General features: G+C 54.1%; 1 protein-coding gene across 6 annotated transcripts; it reads left to right on the top strand.

Moving 5' to 3' along the window:
• Positions 1–583: 583 nt before the first annotated feature.
• Positions 584–8892, top strand: LOC140902233 (osteoclast-associated immunoglobulin-like receptor). Of its 6 annotated transcripts, XM_073322109.1 has the most exons (7): positions 584–1823; positions 2062–2097; positions 2252–2399; positions 3540–3643; positions 4069–4359; positions 5140–5250; positions 5628–8892. In XM_073322109.1, exons 1-7 carry the CDS (start codon positions 1793–1795, stop codon positions 5735–5737), a joined length of 831 nt encoding a protein of 276 aa, XP_073178210.1. In that variant the 5' UTR covers positions 584–1792; the 3' UTR covers positions 5738–8892. The 6 variants fall into 6 exon arrangements, with proteins under 6 accessions (XP_073178210.1, XP_073178209.1, XP_073178212.1 ...); XM_073322108.1 differs by lacking the exon at positions 2252–2399 and having other exon boundaries at positions 3353–3643; XM_073322111.1 differs by lacking the exons at positions 584–1823; positions 2062–2097 and having other exon boundaries at positions 2314–2493; positions 3353–3643.
• The last annotated feature ends 8257 nt before the right edge of the window (positions 8893–17149 follow it).

Here is a 17149-nt window from a genome sequence, read left to right on the forward strand (position 1 = left end):
GGCGGCCATCTTAACTGAGGGCGGTGGATGGGCATTTTAGGGCAAATGGGGCAGGAGACGGGGGTGTGAGAAGGGATGGGCTGTGGAGGGGGCAGGGTGTGAGGGGGGCAGGCTCGGGGAGATTTCAAGGGGAATAGACCAGGGGGTAAGATGGGAGATGTGGGGGCAGGCAGAGGTAGGGGGTGTTAGCTGTGGGAGACAGGGGGGAATGATTCTGTTACGCAGCAAATATGCTGCTCATCCCCCTCCTGCTCCATGGGGCTGAAAGCAGCTATGGGGGGAGGCTCCCATGTGGTTGTGGGGCGGCTGGCGAGCAGTCAGGTGGGGGATTTAAGAAGCCCATTGGGACAATCCGCCCACCCTGAACCATCTTCTAATGCTGCCCCCGAGGCACAGTGCCCCCGGCATTAGAAAGTCCCTGGGTCTCGCCCGGCTGGTGACCCGTTGGGGGCCCGGGTTGGAATTTCTCTTTCTCCGATTTTCTTTTGAACCTGGTTGATTTAATTCACATGCTGAAAAGCCCCTTAGAACCAGGCGTTACAGTGTAAACCCGTCATCATTGCTCAGCTGTGGGCAAGGGGCAGCAAACCCAGGCGTCCCGCATCGCACCCGCTCCTCCCACGGTGCCACGGCTCGTGTCGCAGGTGGGCAGCTTGGCAGGCTGAGCGGGAAGGCTGCGGAGTCAAACCCTCCAGCACCAGGAAATGCCACAGTTAAGTTTTCCTTAACTTTGCCCCCTTTAATTGCATGATCACGTATTCATTTTACCTACATGGGTCACCAGCCAGCTTTGAACTCAGAATGCAACAAACCAGGCGGTGTGTGTGTGTGTGGGAAGAAGGGAGTGTTTGTGAATCTGCATGGAAATACAGTAGAACTAGGGTGACCAGATGTCCCAATTTTATAGGGACAGTCCCGATTTTGGGGGCTTTTTCTTATATACGTACCTATTACCCCCCACCCCCGTCCCGATTTTTCACACTTGCCCTCTGGTTACGCTAAGTAGAACCTGAGAGTTATGAAAACCTGGGGAATGGATGTTGTTCACAACTGAAATATTCACTCCTCTGAACAAAATGTTACTGCTGGTCTTTCAAAAGTTTACAACTGAACAGTGACTTTATACAACTGCACATGGACTTCGTACGGCTTCGAAACTTGACTGTGGCAAAGAAAAATGTTGCTTTTAACCATCTTAATTTAAATGTAACGAGCACAGAAACACTTTCCTTCCCTTGTCAAATCTTTCTTTTTAAACTTCCCCTTTATTTCTTTAGCAGTTTATGTTTAACACAGACCTGTTCTGTATTTGCTTGTTTTTTTTAAGTTATCTCTGCTGCCATCTGATCGGTCACTTCCTTTTGCAAATGAGGTGTGTGGTTGATTGGTCAGTTCCTAACTCTGGGGCTCGACTGTAGTGGTCAGTGGAAGATTGAAGACAAGACCCTGTGGTCTCCTGGCTCCCAGCCTCATGCCCCTTCCCCAATGCTGGAGGGTGCACTGCGGGTGATCTCTCCCCCCACCCCACAGAGACATGGACAAGCTGGGAGCTGCATGATGCTTGGCCAGGTTGATGATCCCAGGGTTTCCTGGGTTTTGCAGAGACCTCTGCTTGCTTTGCCTGTGATTTCACCTGCAGATTACAGACAACATGTGACGGACATAGGAGGAGATGACACATCATCAACTTCCTGTAGCTGGAGTCACCAGCTGAGTTCCTTATTTGGGGCTCAGTGGAGCTGGGCTTTGGGGCGTTGGGGGCAGTGCTGAGGGGCACCCCGCTGTCCCCATCATGGCATTTGCTTTCACAGTCCTCTTCCTCGGTGAGTATCAGAGAGAGCCAGGGCTTGTGTCCATGGGGGAAATCTGAGACCAGGGCGTGTGCCTGTGGGGCCGGGGGGGGGGGGGGGGGGGAAAGGAAGGTCTGAGGCCAGTGTATGTGTCCATAGGGGGGATCTGAGACCACAGCGTGTGCCCATTGTGGGGGCAGCAGATCTGAAACCAGGGTGTAGGATCCAGTTGTTCTGGGATCTGGTCCCTAACGGCCCATCTCCTTTACAGGCTGCTGGCTCGCTGGGCGGAGCGGGACGTCAGGAGGTGAGTTTCTGTGGGGAATGGGGGAGCTGGGGGAATTTCCACATTAAGGACGAGGGGTGGTGGGTGCCAATCCCCCAAAGGGATGATCCTGTCAGATCTCTGCTCCCCTCCACACCCAGAGGTGGGGACTGAGACCTCGCCCCACTCATTACAGGGATGGGCACCACACAGGGAGAATTCGCCTGCACTCAAAGCTCTGCCCCCCAGGAAATACAGAGTGAAGGCACCAGCCACCCCGCAGCACCCCCGAACTGTGCCCGGGGAGCTGGCGGTAGCCCAGGGGAACGGATCAGTCAGAGCAGGTCTGTAAGAAGTGGATCCGCAGAGGGACTGGAGCAAGGCACCGTTGTGTCTCACCCTCGGCTTGCTGCACACGCACCTGTCACTGATTTGCTTGTGAGTCAGGCTCAGCCTGACCCGGCATTCGGAACATCCCGTTGGAAATATCCCATCCCCAAATGGGCCCCCAGCACCGGGTGGAGCAGAGCTAAATCCCCAGCGGCTGAGAGCGGTTTGGGCTGGAGCAGAGCCGGAGTTTGGGCCCCAGGGGTGGGCAGGAAAATGTTAGAACAACCAGGGGATTTTGCAAACATGTTTTTCGGAGCCTTTGCTCAAAGGACTCAGATTTGTCCCACGAACCCCACCCGGCGCTCCTGTGTGTAGAGCACATTGCCGGACAATTGGAGTAAACGTGGTTTTTAGATTTCAGAGTAACAGCCGTGTTAGTCTGTATTCGCAAAAAGAAAAGGGGTACTTGTGGCACCTTAGAGACTAACCAATTTATTCATCTGATGAAGCGAGCTGTAGCTCACGAAAGCTTATGCTCAAATAAATTGGTTAGTCTCTAAGGTGCCACAAGTCCTCCTTTTCTTTTTGTGGTTTTTAGAATATTCTAAAGAATAATCCATGTTCAGCCCAACCCCAGCAGAGCTGCCGCTGGGCTACAATGTTAGAGAAACAGGAGGGTGATTGTGATCTCAGCTCCTGGGGTCAATCCGGAGTCACTCCTGACTGCAGTGGGGGCAGGGCTGAATTGACCCTGGAGAAATGAAGGAATCTGAGACTGGAAATCTCCTTCCCCCTGCTGTGTCTCTCCCTGGCTGTGAGCCAGGGGCAGGGCCTGCACCCAGGGACGGGCCCCGGGGTGGGGTGGGGGGGGTGGTAAGACGCTGGAGCAACAGACGGGCAGAGGATTGCACCAGACGGACGCGGTTTGTGTCACCCCCACTTACTGCCTGTTTGTTTGTGAATCCAGAGGGGTCCCGCCCCAAACCCTCCATCTGCGTCAGCCCCGGTGGGGTGATCCCCATGGGGGGAAACGTCACCATCCGGTGTTGGCATCAGGGCCGGGGCATGAGGTTCCTCCTCTACAAGGATGGAGACGGGAACCATCTGACGTACACGGACCCTGCTAGTTATGTGGCTGAATTTCCCATCCCCAGCGCCAGACGGAAACACGGGGGCAGCTACATCTGTCGTTATAGCCACAGAACAGGACCAACCCGCTACTCGGAGCCTAGTGACCCTGTGCAGATCATTGTAGCAGGTGAGGGGCCCAGCCCGGCACCTCGGCTCCCAGCCCCACACCCAGCCAACCCTGCTCCCAGCCCCACGCCCAGCCAGAGGCAGGGCGCCTGGCCTTGGGGCCAGAGGTGGGGAAGTTTGAGGGGCTCTTGGCTGCTGGGGGACCTCGTACCCCAACCCCCGAAGAAGTTCTGTCCCCTGCCCAGACGAGCGTGGCCCTGATTGAGGCCAGGCCGGAGGCAGGGAGCCGCCCCCCCGGGGTCACCCCAGAGCTGTGGGCTGTTGTGGGGTGTCTGCCCTGCAGCGGGGGGCCGGCGGGCGGCAGCCGGGCTAGCTCTGATGGAGCTGAAAATAGCAATGGAGCCGTGGCCGGGCCGGACTAGCCGCTCGCGTGTGCACCCGGCGCCCTGGGGGGCTTGACTCTCACAGCCTGTCTCCCGTGCACAGATCCCAGCCTGCCCAGACCCTCCATCTCTCTGAGCCCCACTGGGGTCACCGCCCCAGGGGCAGACGTCACCATCCGGTGTCAGGGGCAGCGGCGGGACGTGAGGTTCTTCCTGCACAAGGCTGGAGACCTGAACCCGCCACGACACATGGACCCTGCTGGGGACGGGGCCGAGTTCCGCATCCCCACCGTGGGCCGGCAGCACGGAGGGAGCTACGGCTGCAGCTACCGGCCCCGGTCAGAGCCCTTCGTCTCCTCGCAGCCCAGCCACCCCGTGCAGCTGGTGGTAGCAGGTGAGGGGCCCAGCTTGGCATCCACGCTCCCAGCTGGACCCTCGCCGGGGTGGGGGGATGGGCTCCATGCTGATGGGACTCTCAGAGCCAGCCTCTGCCCTGAGCCCAGCAGAGCGGACGCCCGGCCGGGGAGTGGACATGGCATGGGTGGCGGGTATAATAGGCCAGTGGCTTCTCAGGCCGGCCGGCCCAGGGCTGTGGTTGGCCGACTGGCTGGGGGCTGGGGCTACGCGGGCATAGTACAGGGCTGGGGTTGCTCAGGGTGGCTGCGGATGCTCGGCATTGCATGGCTGGGGCTCGGGTTGGTTGGCTGGCTGGGGCTGACCCAGGACTGGGGCCAGTCCGTGGTTCCTCTGATGGTGGGGGACTGGCCTGGGGGTTCTCCGGCTATGGGAGTCGGTGGCAAGGCGGTGCCTTGTGCAGCGCGGGGGGGCTGCAGGGCTAACCTCCCGGAAAAGGGGGGTCCACCTGCTGCTCATGGGGGACAGAGTCACTGGGGGGACTAGCAGCTGATGGAAATTTGAGTCCGAGGGAGGGGGGATCCCTGCCCCCAGGGGGAGATGCGGAACAGGGGTCCTCTCCCAGAAGGATACTCCCCGTCTCGGGGGATGCACAGAGGCCCCGGGGTCCAGGGGCTGCTCAGCCGTCCCCTCCCCACTCCCCCGGACACCCAGCACTCAATGGGGAGCTGTGCTGGTGAGGGGCCGGTGGCTGGGTTGCCGTGTCGGCTCCTCCCCACCCAGGGTCTGTGTCTCACGGCCTGTGTCCTTCTGCTCCCAGATCCCACTCTGCCCAAGCCCTCCGTCTCTGTCTGCCCCAGCCGGGGGTTCGCCACGCAGGAGCCGGTCGCCATGTCCTACCCCAGTGACCCTTCATTGCTGGGGGTGAGAGGTGAGGGCCCCAGCTTGGCGTCTCCTGGTCACTCTGCCCCAGGGCCCAGGCAGCGTGGGGGCAGGGGTGGAGACCCCCTTGGCCAGTTAAACGGGCTCGTTCTGCCCAAAGAGCCACCCGCAGCGGGATCCACGAAGGGCTGGGGCTAGGTGGGGAGAATGGCTGGAGTTACTAGGGGTATGTGGGGCCCAGATGCCACAGGGAGGGGCTCCCTGCTGTGGGATGGATCGAGGGGTTTGCACGGGGACACAGATACAGACAGGGTGGGGGGATGGGGATAGGGAGCTGTTGCAGCTTCCTGTCCTGGGGGGCAGGAGCAGGAGGGGGCCCTGGTGGGTCTGACTGCACCAACCCGCCTCCCCCTTTGTCACCCCCAGATTACACCGGGGGCAACATCGTCCGCCTGGCCCTGAGTGCCGGGGTCCTGCTGGCCCTGGCGCTGATCCTGGCCAAGGCTGCCCACAGCTGGAGGAGGGGCGGACGGTAGGTGAGGTGAGCCCCCCACCCCCCAACACTCCACGATTCCCCCCACTACAGCCTGGCTGCCTCCGCGTTGGGGAAGGGCAGCGGGGTCACCCTCACCCCGAGCGACGTGACGCTGCATCGTCAGGATGGAGCCGGAAGGACCAGTGCAGCCGAATCCGTCTGAGCATCCGGATGGGCCCAGCTCGGCGGGGGGCTGGGGGAGGGGCTGTGTCAGGGCCTCCATCTAGGGGTGGCGGAAATGGCTAATGGCAGCGGGATGGGGAGTCTGCGCCACGGGGCGCCCTGGGGAGAGCTCCGGGCCCTACAAGACGGCTGGGCCATCAAGGCAAGGACAGGGCTTCATGGGCAGCACCCCCCCTGCTCATGGTCTCCGGGACGCGCTCCGATACAGCCACGCCGGAGAGGACATGGGATTGACCCCCCTGCCTGAGCCACCCCAGGGGTCGTTCGCACGGTTGTGGCGGTGGAGCCTGCGAAGCGGCCCGGCTGCGAGCTCCCCTGTAAAACCCACGGGCAAGTTCCCCAGCTGTGCCAAGGCCGCGGGAACCAGGGGAAATTGGGGACGACGCTGGACGTTGTAACCCAGGTGAGAGAACCAGACACAGATGCTGGGTTGGTCTGACCTGAAAAGCCCCCTGGCTACAGCCCCACGACTGTCGATATCGCGCTGGGGGAAAACAGAAGCTGGAACCAGGAGATAATAGCCCCAAATTGACGGGAGGGACTTTGGGCCAGCACAGAGAGATGTCCCCAGCCAAGAGGCCCTGCAGGCCAGACTCGGAGGGGGATCCTAACGCTGGGAAGAAGGGTCCTGCCATCTAGCACCTGAGGGCATCTGGCCACAGCCAGAATAAGTGTCTGACCTGTGTGTGATGGGGTCCCCAAGGAGCAACCCGGACTGTGGGACCCCCTCCATAGCCACTAACCTGGCCTGCCTCTCACACTGTGATGCTGATGTCAAGCTGCGAACCTTGGAGAGGCTCTGCAGTCACACAGCCATCCACAGGCAGGGACCCACCCAAATGTGTTACACGAATGATCTCCCAGCCACTCAGGTACCATCAATAGGGGGGCTCCAGCCAATTCCCGCCAGCTCCCCAGCCTTGCACCCCAGACTGGTACCATCCTACCCTGGTCAGAAGCCAGTCCAGTGTAAGTTCATTAAGTTCACCCCTCCCTCGGTGTGGAGTGGACACGCACTAGCCTTTGTAAACTGAGTGGAGATTTCCCAAGCACTTCAAGCAAAACACACTGTCTTAGGTCAGATATAAAAGAGATTTATTAACTCCAGAAGGAGAGATTTTAAGAGATTATAAGGAGCAGGTGCAGAGATCAGAGTTGGCTACTTAAGAAACAAAAATATATTCGCAGTCTAATTTCTACAAATGAAACAGGATTTGAATCAGGCAGTGTCTCCCCCTGACAGATGATACAAGCAGGTTACAGATCCTCAATACACAGACTGGACTCCATCCCAGCCTGGGACCACCCTTCTCCAGTTCAAAGCCTTTGTCCTTCAGACCTTCCTCCAGGTGTTGAGTTGTGGGGAAGAGAAGCCCTTATGTCCCTTCCCCTCGCTTATATTTTTTTCCAGTTTGCTGGAAAGATCTTTGCTGTGACCCGGGGATCAGGCGGTCCCCATTGCTCAAGCAATCTCCATTGTACTCAGTCTCTGGGATAGTGGATTCTTTCCTTGAGGGGTGTTGATGAGCTATTAACAGTGTCTGGCTGGTCCTTTGTTGCAGTTGAAAGTTTGGCTGTGGGCATCTCCCAACTTCAGGCCATAGTTGAGTAGCACACACAGCAATGCTTCATCACTTCCCCTACAAGGATCGCACATACAATGCACCAGGACAGGAATGTTCAAGAGGCTTTTAAATGTTTAACAACATTAATGTTAATGTTCAACTTTGTTAACGTTCAGCACTTTTAAAATGATGCCTCACAAGGCAGACTTTGTACCCAAGTTTCAGAGTAACAGCCGTGTTAGTCTGTATTCGCAAAAAGAAAAGGAGGACTTGTGGCACCTTAGAGACTAACCAATTTATTTGAGCATGAGCTTTCGTGAGCTGCAGCTCACTTCATCGGATGCTCATGCTCAAATAAATTGGTTAGTCTCTAAGGTGCCACAAGTCCTCCTTTTCTTTTTCTACCCAAGCTATCATAATTCTATCGTAGTGGTGAATACGGGGGCTCCATGGTGTTACTTTGAGGTACAGATTGTCACCCTGTGGTATCACTGTGGCACGGCCAGGGCCTGGGCAGGATGCCTGGAAAGTGTGAGGAACAGACTGTGAACTTCCTTTCCCATGCAGAGACACTGTTTGTGGTGCCCCCGTGCCCACAGGGCGGGTGACTTCTTTCCTTAAACCTTCCCCATCTTTTCCTTATTTTCTTATGAGTTCTGTTTAATGAATTGTATGTGCTCTGAACTCTGTGTAATGATCAGTGGGTCAGGGAAGCATCCGGTGCAGAGAGAGTGCCCCGGAGTGGGGACACCCTCACCCTTGTCCTAAGTGACTATGACAAGACTGGGGGTTGAGCCCGCAGGAATGCGGGGCCCAGCCTTGCCAGGGTTATGAGGACTCTGCCGCACAGGAGGGAGGAAAGGGGTAAAGGGCGTGGGAGCGAAGACTCAGATCCTTTCGCCAGTCAATCCCACCGGGGCGTGTATAAGCCAGCGAAGTTCCCCACAATAGCGGGACCATTCCCCCGCTTACACTAGGAGCGGGGTCAGCGGCCGCCCTGCCCGTCCGTCCGGAGAGTGAAATGAACCGGTTCCTCTGCACAAAGCCCGGCTTTTCTGGAAACAAGCACCTCTGCTCCGGTGACTCCCGAAGGAGCGGGACTTGGAGCCGGTCTGACTCCGGCTGTTGGCCGCCATTGCTCAGCCCCCGTTTCAGTAGACAGGCTGGGTTTGTTTCCTTGTCTGGGGGTTTAACCCAAAAGCTTTGCCTTTGAATGGCTGCTGCTGGGGGTTTGCCCAGGAGCCGAGTAAAACCAGGGGTTTGGTTTGAAACGAGCCCCCCGGCCCCTGGCCTGTGTTAAGCTGGCGAGGGAGGGAGTTTCCAACCCCCCTGAGCCCTCTGGGCCTGTGAGACCCTCTGCAAAGAGCAGCAGGGCTCCGGGAATTTGGGGTACAGGCCGAGGGGTGGGGGGGGAGGGATTAGAGGGGAGACAGGTTGAGATCAGGGAGGAAGTGGGGACAGGAATTTGAGGGGAGACTGAAACAGGGTGGCTGGGTGGGTGTTGGACGGGAGACAGGCTGAGGTGGGGAGGTCACGGGGGGCACAACATGGGGTTTGAGGGGAGATGGCAGAGGGGAACGAGGGTTGGAGGCACGATGGGGAGATGGACCAAGACTAGTGCGGGCTGGGGGGCTTTGAGAGGAGACAGGACCGGGGCTGAGAGGATGGGGATTTGAGGGGAGATGGGATGGGGTTGGCAGAGCTTTGAGGGGAGATGGACCAAATCCGGGGAGAAGGTTGGAGGGGGGATGGGATAAGGACGGGGGGAGAGGGGCTCCCCTCTCACAGATTCCGGGTCGGCGGATGAGGGGGGGTTGTTTTCCTGCCAAAACTCCGGCTGAGCTGGGACTAGCCACGTGCGGGAGGTGGGAGGTGGAGCGAGAAGCAGGGGACGCCCGCCACCCACCATAGCCATGGGGCAGATTCACCCTGAAACGCTCATGAGGGGGAACCCAGGCGCCCCTAATCACGGGGGGGCAGCTTCTGTTCCCCCCCCCTTCCCGGTCACTGTCCTGCCCCCTCAGCCCCCTGGCTGCCAATGTTCCCCCATGTTCTCCCACCCCCTGCATTCCCCTGCCCCCCACTGCCCCTCCCAGCCCAGGTCAGCGCCATTTCCCAGAGGGCAGCCTGGCGCCAAGCCCACTGGGGACACTGGGATGTGGCGGCCATCTTAACTGAGGGCGGGGGATGGGCATTTGAGGGGAAACGGGGCAGGGGATGGGGGTGTGAGACGGCACGGGCCATGGTGGGGGCAGGGTGTGCGGGGGGCGGGCTTGGGGGGCTACAAAGGGGGATAGGCCAGGGGGCAGGATGGGAGATGGGGGGTAGGCAGAGGTGGGGCGTGTTAGTTGAGGGTGACAGGCCATGGCAGAGGGGAGTGTCAGAGCAAAGGGCTGGTGACGGCGAGACCATCACACCTGGGTCCTGGCTCCCAGCCCCCTGCTCTAACCACTAGACCCCACTCCCCTCCCGGAGCCGGGAATGGAGCCCCCTGACCCCCAGCTTCCTGCTGCCCTCCAGCCAATGGCGTATAAACAAAGCCTGTGTCACCTCCCTCTCTAGGGGCCTGGCCACATAATCACGTCTCCTCCAGCTCGGGGACCGGGTCTCTGCAGGGGCATTAGAAGGTGCCTGGGTCTCTCCCGGCTGGTGACCCCATCACGCCCGCTCCTCTCACGGTGTCACGGCTCGTGTCACAAAACACCTCGGGATTGGAGGTTGTTCGTAACTCTGAAATATTCGCTCCTTTGAACAAAACATTACTGCTGGTCTTTCAAAAGTTTACAACTGAACGTTGACTTCATACAACTGCACATGGACTTAGTACGCCTTCGAAACTTGACTGTGCCAAAGAAAAATGCTTTTAACCATCTTGATTTAAATGTAACGAGCACAGAAACACTTTCCTTCCCTGGTCAAATCTTTCTTTTTAAACTTCCCCTTTATTTATTTAGCAGTTTTTGTTTAACACAGACCTGTTCTGTATTTGCTTGTTTTTTTAAGTTATCTCTGCGGCTGTCTGATTGCTCACTTCCTTTTCCAAATGAGGTGTGTGGTTGATTGGTCAGATTGGTCAGATTGAGGTTTGACTGTAGTGGTCCACTGAAGATTGAAGACAAGTCCCTGTGGTCTCCTGGCTTCCAGCCCAATACCCCTTCCCCATTGCTGCAGGGTACACTGAGGGTGACCTCTCCCCCCACCCCACAGAGACATAGACAAGCCGGGTACTGCATGATGCTTGACCAGGCTGATGGTCCCAGGGTTTCCTGGGTTTTGCAGAGACCTCTGCTTGCTTTGGCTGACCTAAATTTTACCTCCCATCCAGAAGTGTCCCTTTCGCAGCATCCTGAGGTCAGAGAGGGAAGCTCGGCTCAGCCCTCGGCCCCTGTGAGCTCTGCCCCAGGCCCTGAGCTGTGCAGACCCGCTGCCCCGGGGATGGGCTGAGGAAGGGACACCGGGCCTTTCACCATGAGGGGGCTGCCTCTAATCGCTGTCCTTTTCTCTAACCACTAGACCCCACCCCCCCAATCAGAGCCAAGGAGAGAACCCAGGAGTCCTGGCTCCCAGCCCCCTCCGCCAATCACTCGACCCCACTCCCCTGCCAGACCCGGGGTATATAAACAGGGCAGGTGCCAGGCATCAGGTTCACACAGAGTTTCACTGGCAGTAGCAGAAACAGGAAGTGAGCGCCGGCTCTGGGCAGACTTCCCCTTTCGCGGATTTAACAGCTCTTCCTTTAACGACTCAGGATCTACATTTACCCTTCTGTCCAACTCCTCCCAGATGCCGGAAACCACGGCCCCTCCAACCGCCCACACTTCTGTCCTGTCTCTGTGCCACATCACTCAGCTAAGAACAGAGTCTGCAGTGGGGTGACCAGACAGCACATGTGAAAAATCGGGACGGGGGTGGGGGGTAATAGGAGCCTATACAAGAAAAACACCCCAAAATCGGGACTGTCCCTATAAAATCAGGACATCTGCTCACCCTAGTCTGCAGCGACATGACCTGGGAAGGAGGTTGGCCAGACTTCTCCACCCTCATGCTCCACGGCAGGTGCTGGGAGCAGTCGGGTCAGGAAGGAATCTTTTCCCTGCTCCATGGAAGAAGGCCACTCCATGGGGGGCACTGTGTGTGTGTGTGGGGGGGGGGAGAGAGCCCTCCTCTGCTCTAAGCTGCTGCTGCTGCAGAGAGGCTTGACCAGACCGTTGGAAAAGCTCAGGGCAGCCTGGGCACCTCTTGACGCTTCCTGAGATTCCCTCTTTCCCAGCTGGTCCCCAGACTGGGCAGCTCCCATGTGGGGCTGGGAGGTGATGGAGGGTGGGGCTGGGTGTGACGAAGTGGGACTGTTCTTAATGTTTCCTCTGAATAGTGTGGGGGTGCCTCAGTTTCCCCTAGGCAGTTCTTAAGTATCTAGGTGGTGGGGTAAGGGTGTATGATCCTTGCAGAGCCCTAGAGGGCAGGTGTGGGCAGGGGTCTGGACACAGAGAATGGCCGACACCCTGTTTCCTGGCACCTGGTGTCCTGGGCCTTCCCCCCTGCAAGGTGAGAGCTAAAGAGTTGGAGAACAAAGGAATCCGGTGACCTCCTGGCCCAGGAAAGGGACAAAGCCCAGAGGAGGGGGTTGGGGGGCTGGAGGGAGTTTCAGTTTGGGGCTAGCTGGAGACATGGAGTGAAGGGCAGACGTGGTTGTCTGGCTCACTGCCCCCCAAAATGGACCCAGCTGAGGGGTCCGGTTCTCTGCACCTACAAGCTCTGTGTTAGACCATGTTCCTGTCGTCTAATAAACCTTCTGTTTTACTGGCCGGCTGAGAGTCACGTCTGACTGCGGAGTTGGGGTGCAGGACCCTCTGGCTTCCCCAGGACCCCACCTGGGCGGACTCGCTGTGGGAAGCGAACGGGAGGGGCAGAGGATGCTGAATGCTCCGAGGTCAGACCCAGGAAGGTGGAAGCCGTGTGAGCTTTGTGTCCTGCAGACAGCCTGCTCCCAGAAAGGAGACTTCCCCAGAGTCCTGACTGGCTTCATGGGGAGCAGTTCCAGAGCATCGTCTGGGGACTCTGTGACAACTGGTGGCAGCCGTGGGATGTACTGCACCCCATGGATGGCACTTCCTGCAGTAAGTGACTGGGGAGCAGTAAAACGAAGGGGGATTGACGAGGACCAGGCATGCTGAAGGCTCAGAGAGGAGTGGTTTTGGGGGGCGGTTAACCCCGGGAGTGCGTGACCATCAAGAAGGACTGTGCAGTAATGGGGTCCCCCTGGGGACTGTGGTGAGTAGGCTCAGGGGCGGAGGAGTCTTCCGCTCGACCCTGGCAAAGAGGTGGTGACCTCGAGAAGGACTGGCACACTAGGGGTTCTCCCTGGAAACTATGGGGAGCTGAGAGCACACAGGCCTGTGAGTCCACAACAACTTGGGAAGAGCGGAATGATGGCCTGTCACCGTCTCCTTAAGAAGGACATTATAATCCTGTGCAGAAAGAGAGGGTTGAGCATTGGAAAGTTCACCAAAGCACAGTTCATCGTGCAGCTGGAGGAGGATGACCGCTCTAAGGAGCAGATTCCTGACCCCAAATGGGGCTATAGCAGGATCTGGGAGCAGCTGGAGTGGGAGCCAGGCATCCCCAAGACTCCTGTCCCTGACCAGACAAGGGTCTTCACGATCGGGTTCCCCATCGGGGGATCGGAGACGGACGGGATTGGAGCTGAGTCCGAGAGAGCAAGAGGACTGTGAGAGACAGCGAGAGCCCGAGAAAGAGCTGCAGAAGCAGCAGCAGCATAAACTGGCGGTGGGGGAGCGGAGAGGCCTAGGGGACCTCCCCGGGGTGAGTGGGGATAGACCCCGGGGGGCCAGTTCCGCAGGGAACCTTGAGAGTAAATTGCTGCCCCTGGTTAAGGAGGCGGGGGATGTGGATGCCACCTCACTGCCTTTGAGCAGGCTGGAGATTTGAACCAGGGGGACCCTGCGGAAAAGCCCCGGTGTCTAGCTCCCTTGCTGGGTCCCAAGGCCATCGACTCCGTCAGCCAGATGGGTGGGGTGGTGGACAGGCTCCCACTCCTGACGCCAACCAATATGTCTGTGTGGAGTTTCCTGGGGTCAGGCCCCTTGGACCCCCAGTGGGAGCAGAAGGTGATGGTCAATGTGTTGTACCAATAAAATAAAAACCAGCAGGATCTTATTAAAGGGAAAAGGCAAAATACCACATTTATTGTAAATACAGAAAGAATCATAGTAAGCAGTTAGTTATAGTTATAACATTCCATTCAATCTCATATTTATTCACACATTCATTCATACAAACACACACCCACACACATACAGGTTCTGCAAGGTTGTTATCATAGTTACCAGCCTTAGAGTTGCTCATGCCAAGCCACTGGCCAGGTGGCCTGGACATGAGGAGGGAGCAGGGCCTTGTCAGATGCTCATCTGATGCTCCTGGAAGTTGGTTTGCAGAATCAGACCCCAAAGTTCTCACTTTTTAGAGTCTATTTTTATAGGAATTTCTTCCTATGCCAGTCTATGGGAATTGCTTCATCATGCTGTTGCTGAATCAATCAGCAGATAGCACATTCCTGATGGCTCCAAGATGTTATCTTGTTCTTTGGTTCTCCCATCCTTGAGGCTGTTGGGTGGATTCCAGTCTGCCCTCCGGGGGGGGGGGGGGGGGGGGGTCGTCTGGTTATTTCCACTTGACGCCTTCTTCAGCCGATGGACACTGGATTCTTAGGCTGGCACCTCCCTGATCATTCAGTTATTATCCACACCAAGCATCCATCCACATCCATCCTCTATCTCTATTTTAATCACAATGGTTAATACAACAAAAGGGCGGGGAGTCTCTGGGTGCTGTTTCTGTTGTTCGAGTATTGCTTTGAGTCTCTCTCTCTGTGAATTGCTTTGAGAACAGACTCTGTCTAGGATGTACTAACACAATTAGCAGCTTGCAAGTTTCACACATAGAGGGAGAGAAACAGCACCAAAAACCAAGAGACCTCTTCATTAGTAATACCCTGGAATTTAAACTCTGGGGAATCAAACTCATTTGTGACTTTAATACAGAACTTCTTTAATATGATCCAACATAATCCCCCTTTTGACACTAAGATTTATAATCGTCAGTGTCACTTTCTATGTAGCCTATTCAAGAGAAAGTACTGTGAGGCAATTTGAGTTTGTGATTCCAATTCATGCCACATACATGATCCTAGTGATGTATCTTTACTACAAGGTTCTGGGGCAACAGGCAAGGTGGGGCACACCCACTTTTGAGGAGTCCATTCGGTACAACCTCTAGTGTCCAATAGCTTCCCTCCCTCCCCAGCCCACTGGCTCAAGTTCCAGGGTAGCCAAAAGGATCCCATGTGTAATATGGGGAGTGGGTTAACCTTCAATACCTTTGCCTCCAGGGACTGTTGGTGTGCAATTTTGACAACAATTTCTCCCATTAATAAGTCTGGTTTACAATAGTGGAAACATACTGCATCCATTCATATTGATAAGTGTCAAACAATGATCTCTTTTTTAACAAATGCATCAAACCCTTAATATTTCCCAATATGACCCAGAACATTTTGTGTTCCAAAGTAGCTAGTGCAAGTATCTGCATTTCAGTGCATCCCATAGCTATGGCTGTGTAGTTTCCTATTTCTAATATTTTTTTTTTCTTATGGATAAGCCATGTGGTAGTATTAAGCCATTACTAAAGATTCCATTGGCCTTTTAGGTTACCCAGACCAATTTGGACCAAGTCTACATTGGCATGTACTTGTTTTTGTATCAGGCTGTCCTGTAGCTGGGACAGAAAGCTTAATTTATTTTTAAGTTCCTGCAGGTCTTCAGTATTTTTTTTTAAACACACAACAGTGCTAGCAACAACACAAAACACAAGACAAAACATAGAACACAGAACACAATTTCTATTGTGACAGTAGATTCATGGTATTGGGTTGCTTTTCAGCTGGCAGCTTTTCCTGATTTTCTGAAAGACAAAAAGAACATGTTTCTACCCCTTTTGGGGTGGCAGATTATTGCTTAAAATATTTCTTTTACAAATACCCTTGCTGATTGCAGGCAAAACAGAGAAATTGCCCCCATATTTTCCTGTTTTTGTTCTATAGGCAGGCCAGGTTTCAATGGCTTTTATCTTTTAAGGGTTATGGGGAAATTATCCCACTGTTTAGTCATTAAATCCCTGAGTTTTCCTTCTTATACAGCAGACCAAGTTTATAATGTTTTTCCTGCTGTGTTAAGCTTTAAGTTTTATTTACAGGTAATAACTGAGAAGCATCATTACCATACGACCTTAAAGGATTTTTCCAAAAATCATACACACTATATGTTGTTACAGGGATACTTATTATCATTAAATTTATTAAAATTATCTTGTTATCCCATGCCTTTTATTTAGACAATTTGTTTGCTGACTAGGTATGTCCTTTATCTGCAGCTCCTTTGTGCTGCTAGTTCTTTCCTTCCTTTATCATTTAGGTAATTTGCATTTTCACAGAAACTTCCTGCTTTTGGATTTAAAGCCATCAGCAGCTCAGAGACTCTATCTTAAAAGGGACACAATCAACTTTCACCAGAGTTTTGATTACTTTTAACTTCTGCTTCCAAAACACACAGCAATCTGAAAAAGAAAACCCAACCTATTGTGGCTCCCTTTGGAGCCCTAATAGCATTTTAATTAAGTAGCATGGTATGTTTGCATTTCTTTTGCCCCTTCTACAATATACCCTGCACATGTTCTGGGGCAAATGCACATTCCTTCCATAGTTTAACTTCTATAACATTATCCAGATCCATTTTTACATAAGGTGTCACTATTTCTTTTTTTGCTTACAGAGTTTTCATGTACCTTTATCAAAGTGACAGTCTGATTACTCAGAGCCATTTTAAGACTCAGTGTTTCTAACATTGCTTCTTTTTGTTTTGTGCACCTCACCCCTGCTGTTGCTTCAGAGAGGCACTGTCTTTTTTTAATTTTTTTTTTTTACTACAACTCTCATCTGCTGTTTTGTTACAAAAACAAACAAACAAAAAACAAACAAACAAAAAGAATCCCAAATTTTTTTTTTTTTATATTCTCCTGATTTTGACTGCCCTGCTGCAGCCACAACTTAAAAACATTTTAAATTTTGTAAAGCATTGAGTTACCTTTTAAGGGTTAAATGCCAAATCCCAAAGCCAAACAACACTAATTACCTGTGTCTAGCAAAAAGGTCTGTCAGTTTTGCAACTTTGAATTAAAGAGTCAAATGGATTTTTAGTGGCATTATTTAAAACAAAAACAAAACTAACTGGTCCTTAGAACTTTACATATTTACACACACACAGACAGATACATACACATTTTCTTTTCCTTAACATCCCTTCCACACTGCTCTGTTTTTTTACATCTTACATTCCCTTTATACATTTGAGGCAGTTAAGTTCCAATAGAACCCTCTTATGTTCTTTTAGCAAATTTGACTAAATTGTCCAGTCAAATGATTTTAATCAGATAGTTTATTTTTGCCTGGCTAATTTACAGACATTCCTTTGGAAAAGGGCCCATTTTTCTTTCAGAATGGCTGCAAAGAAACCAAGAATGCTCTAACACTTTTCCTTTTTAACATTTTCGGTTAAAAGTTGTTTGGGTGAAATACAAAGTTTAACTGCTTA

Source organism: Lepidochelys kempii, chromosome 23 (assembly GCF_965140265.1).
Source record: "Lepidochelys kempii isolate rLepKem1 chromosome 23, rLepKem1.hap2, whole genome shotgun sequence".
Lineage (NCBI taxonomy): Eukaryota > Metazoa > Chordata > Testudines > Cheloniidae > Lepidochelys > Lepidochelys kempii.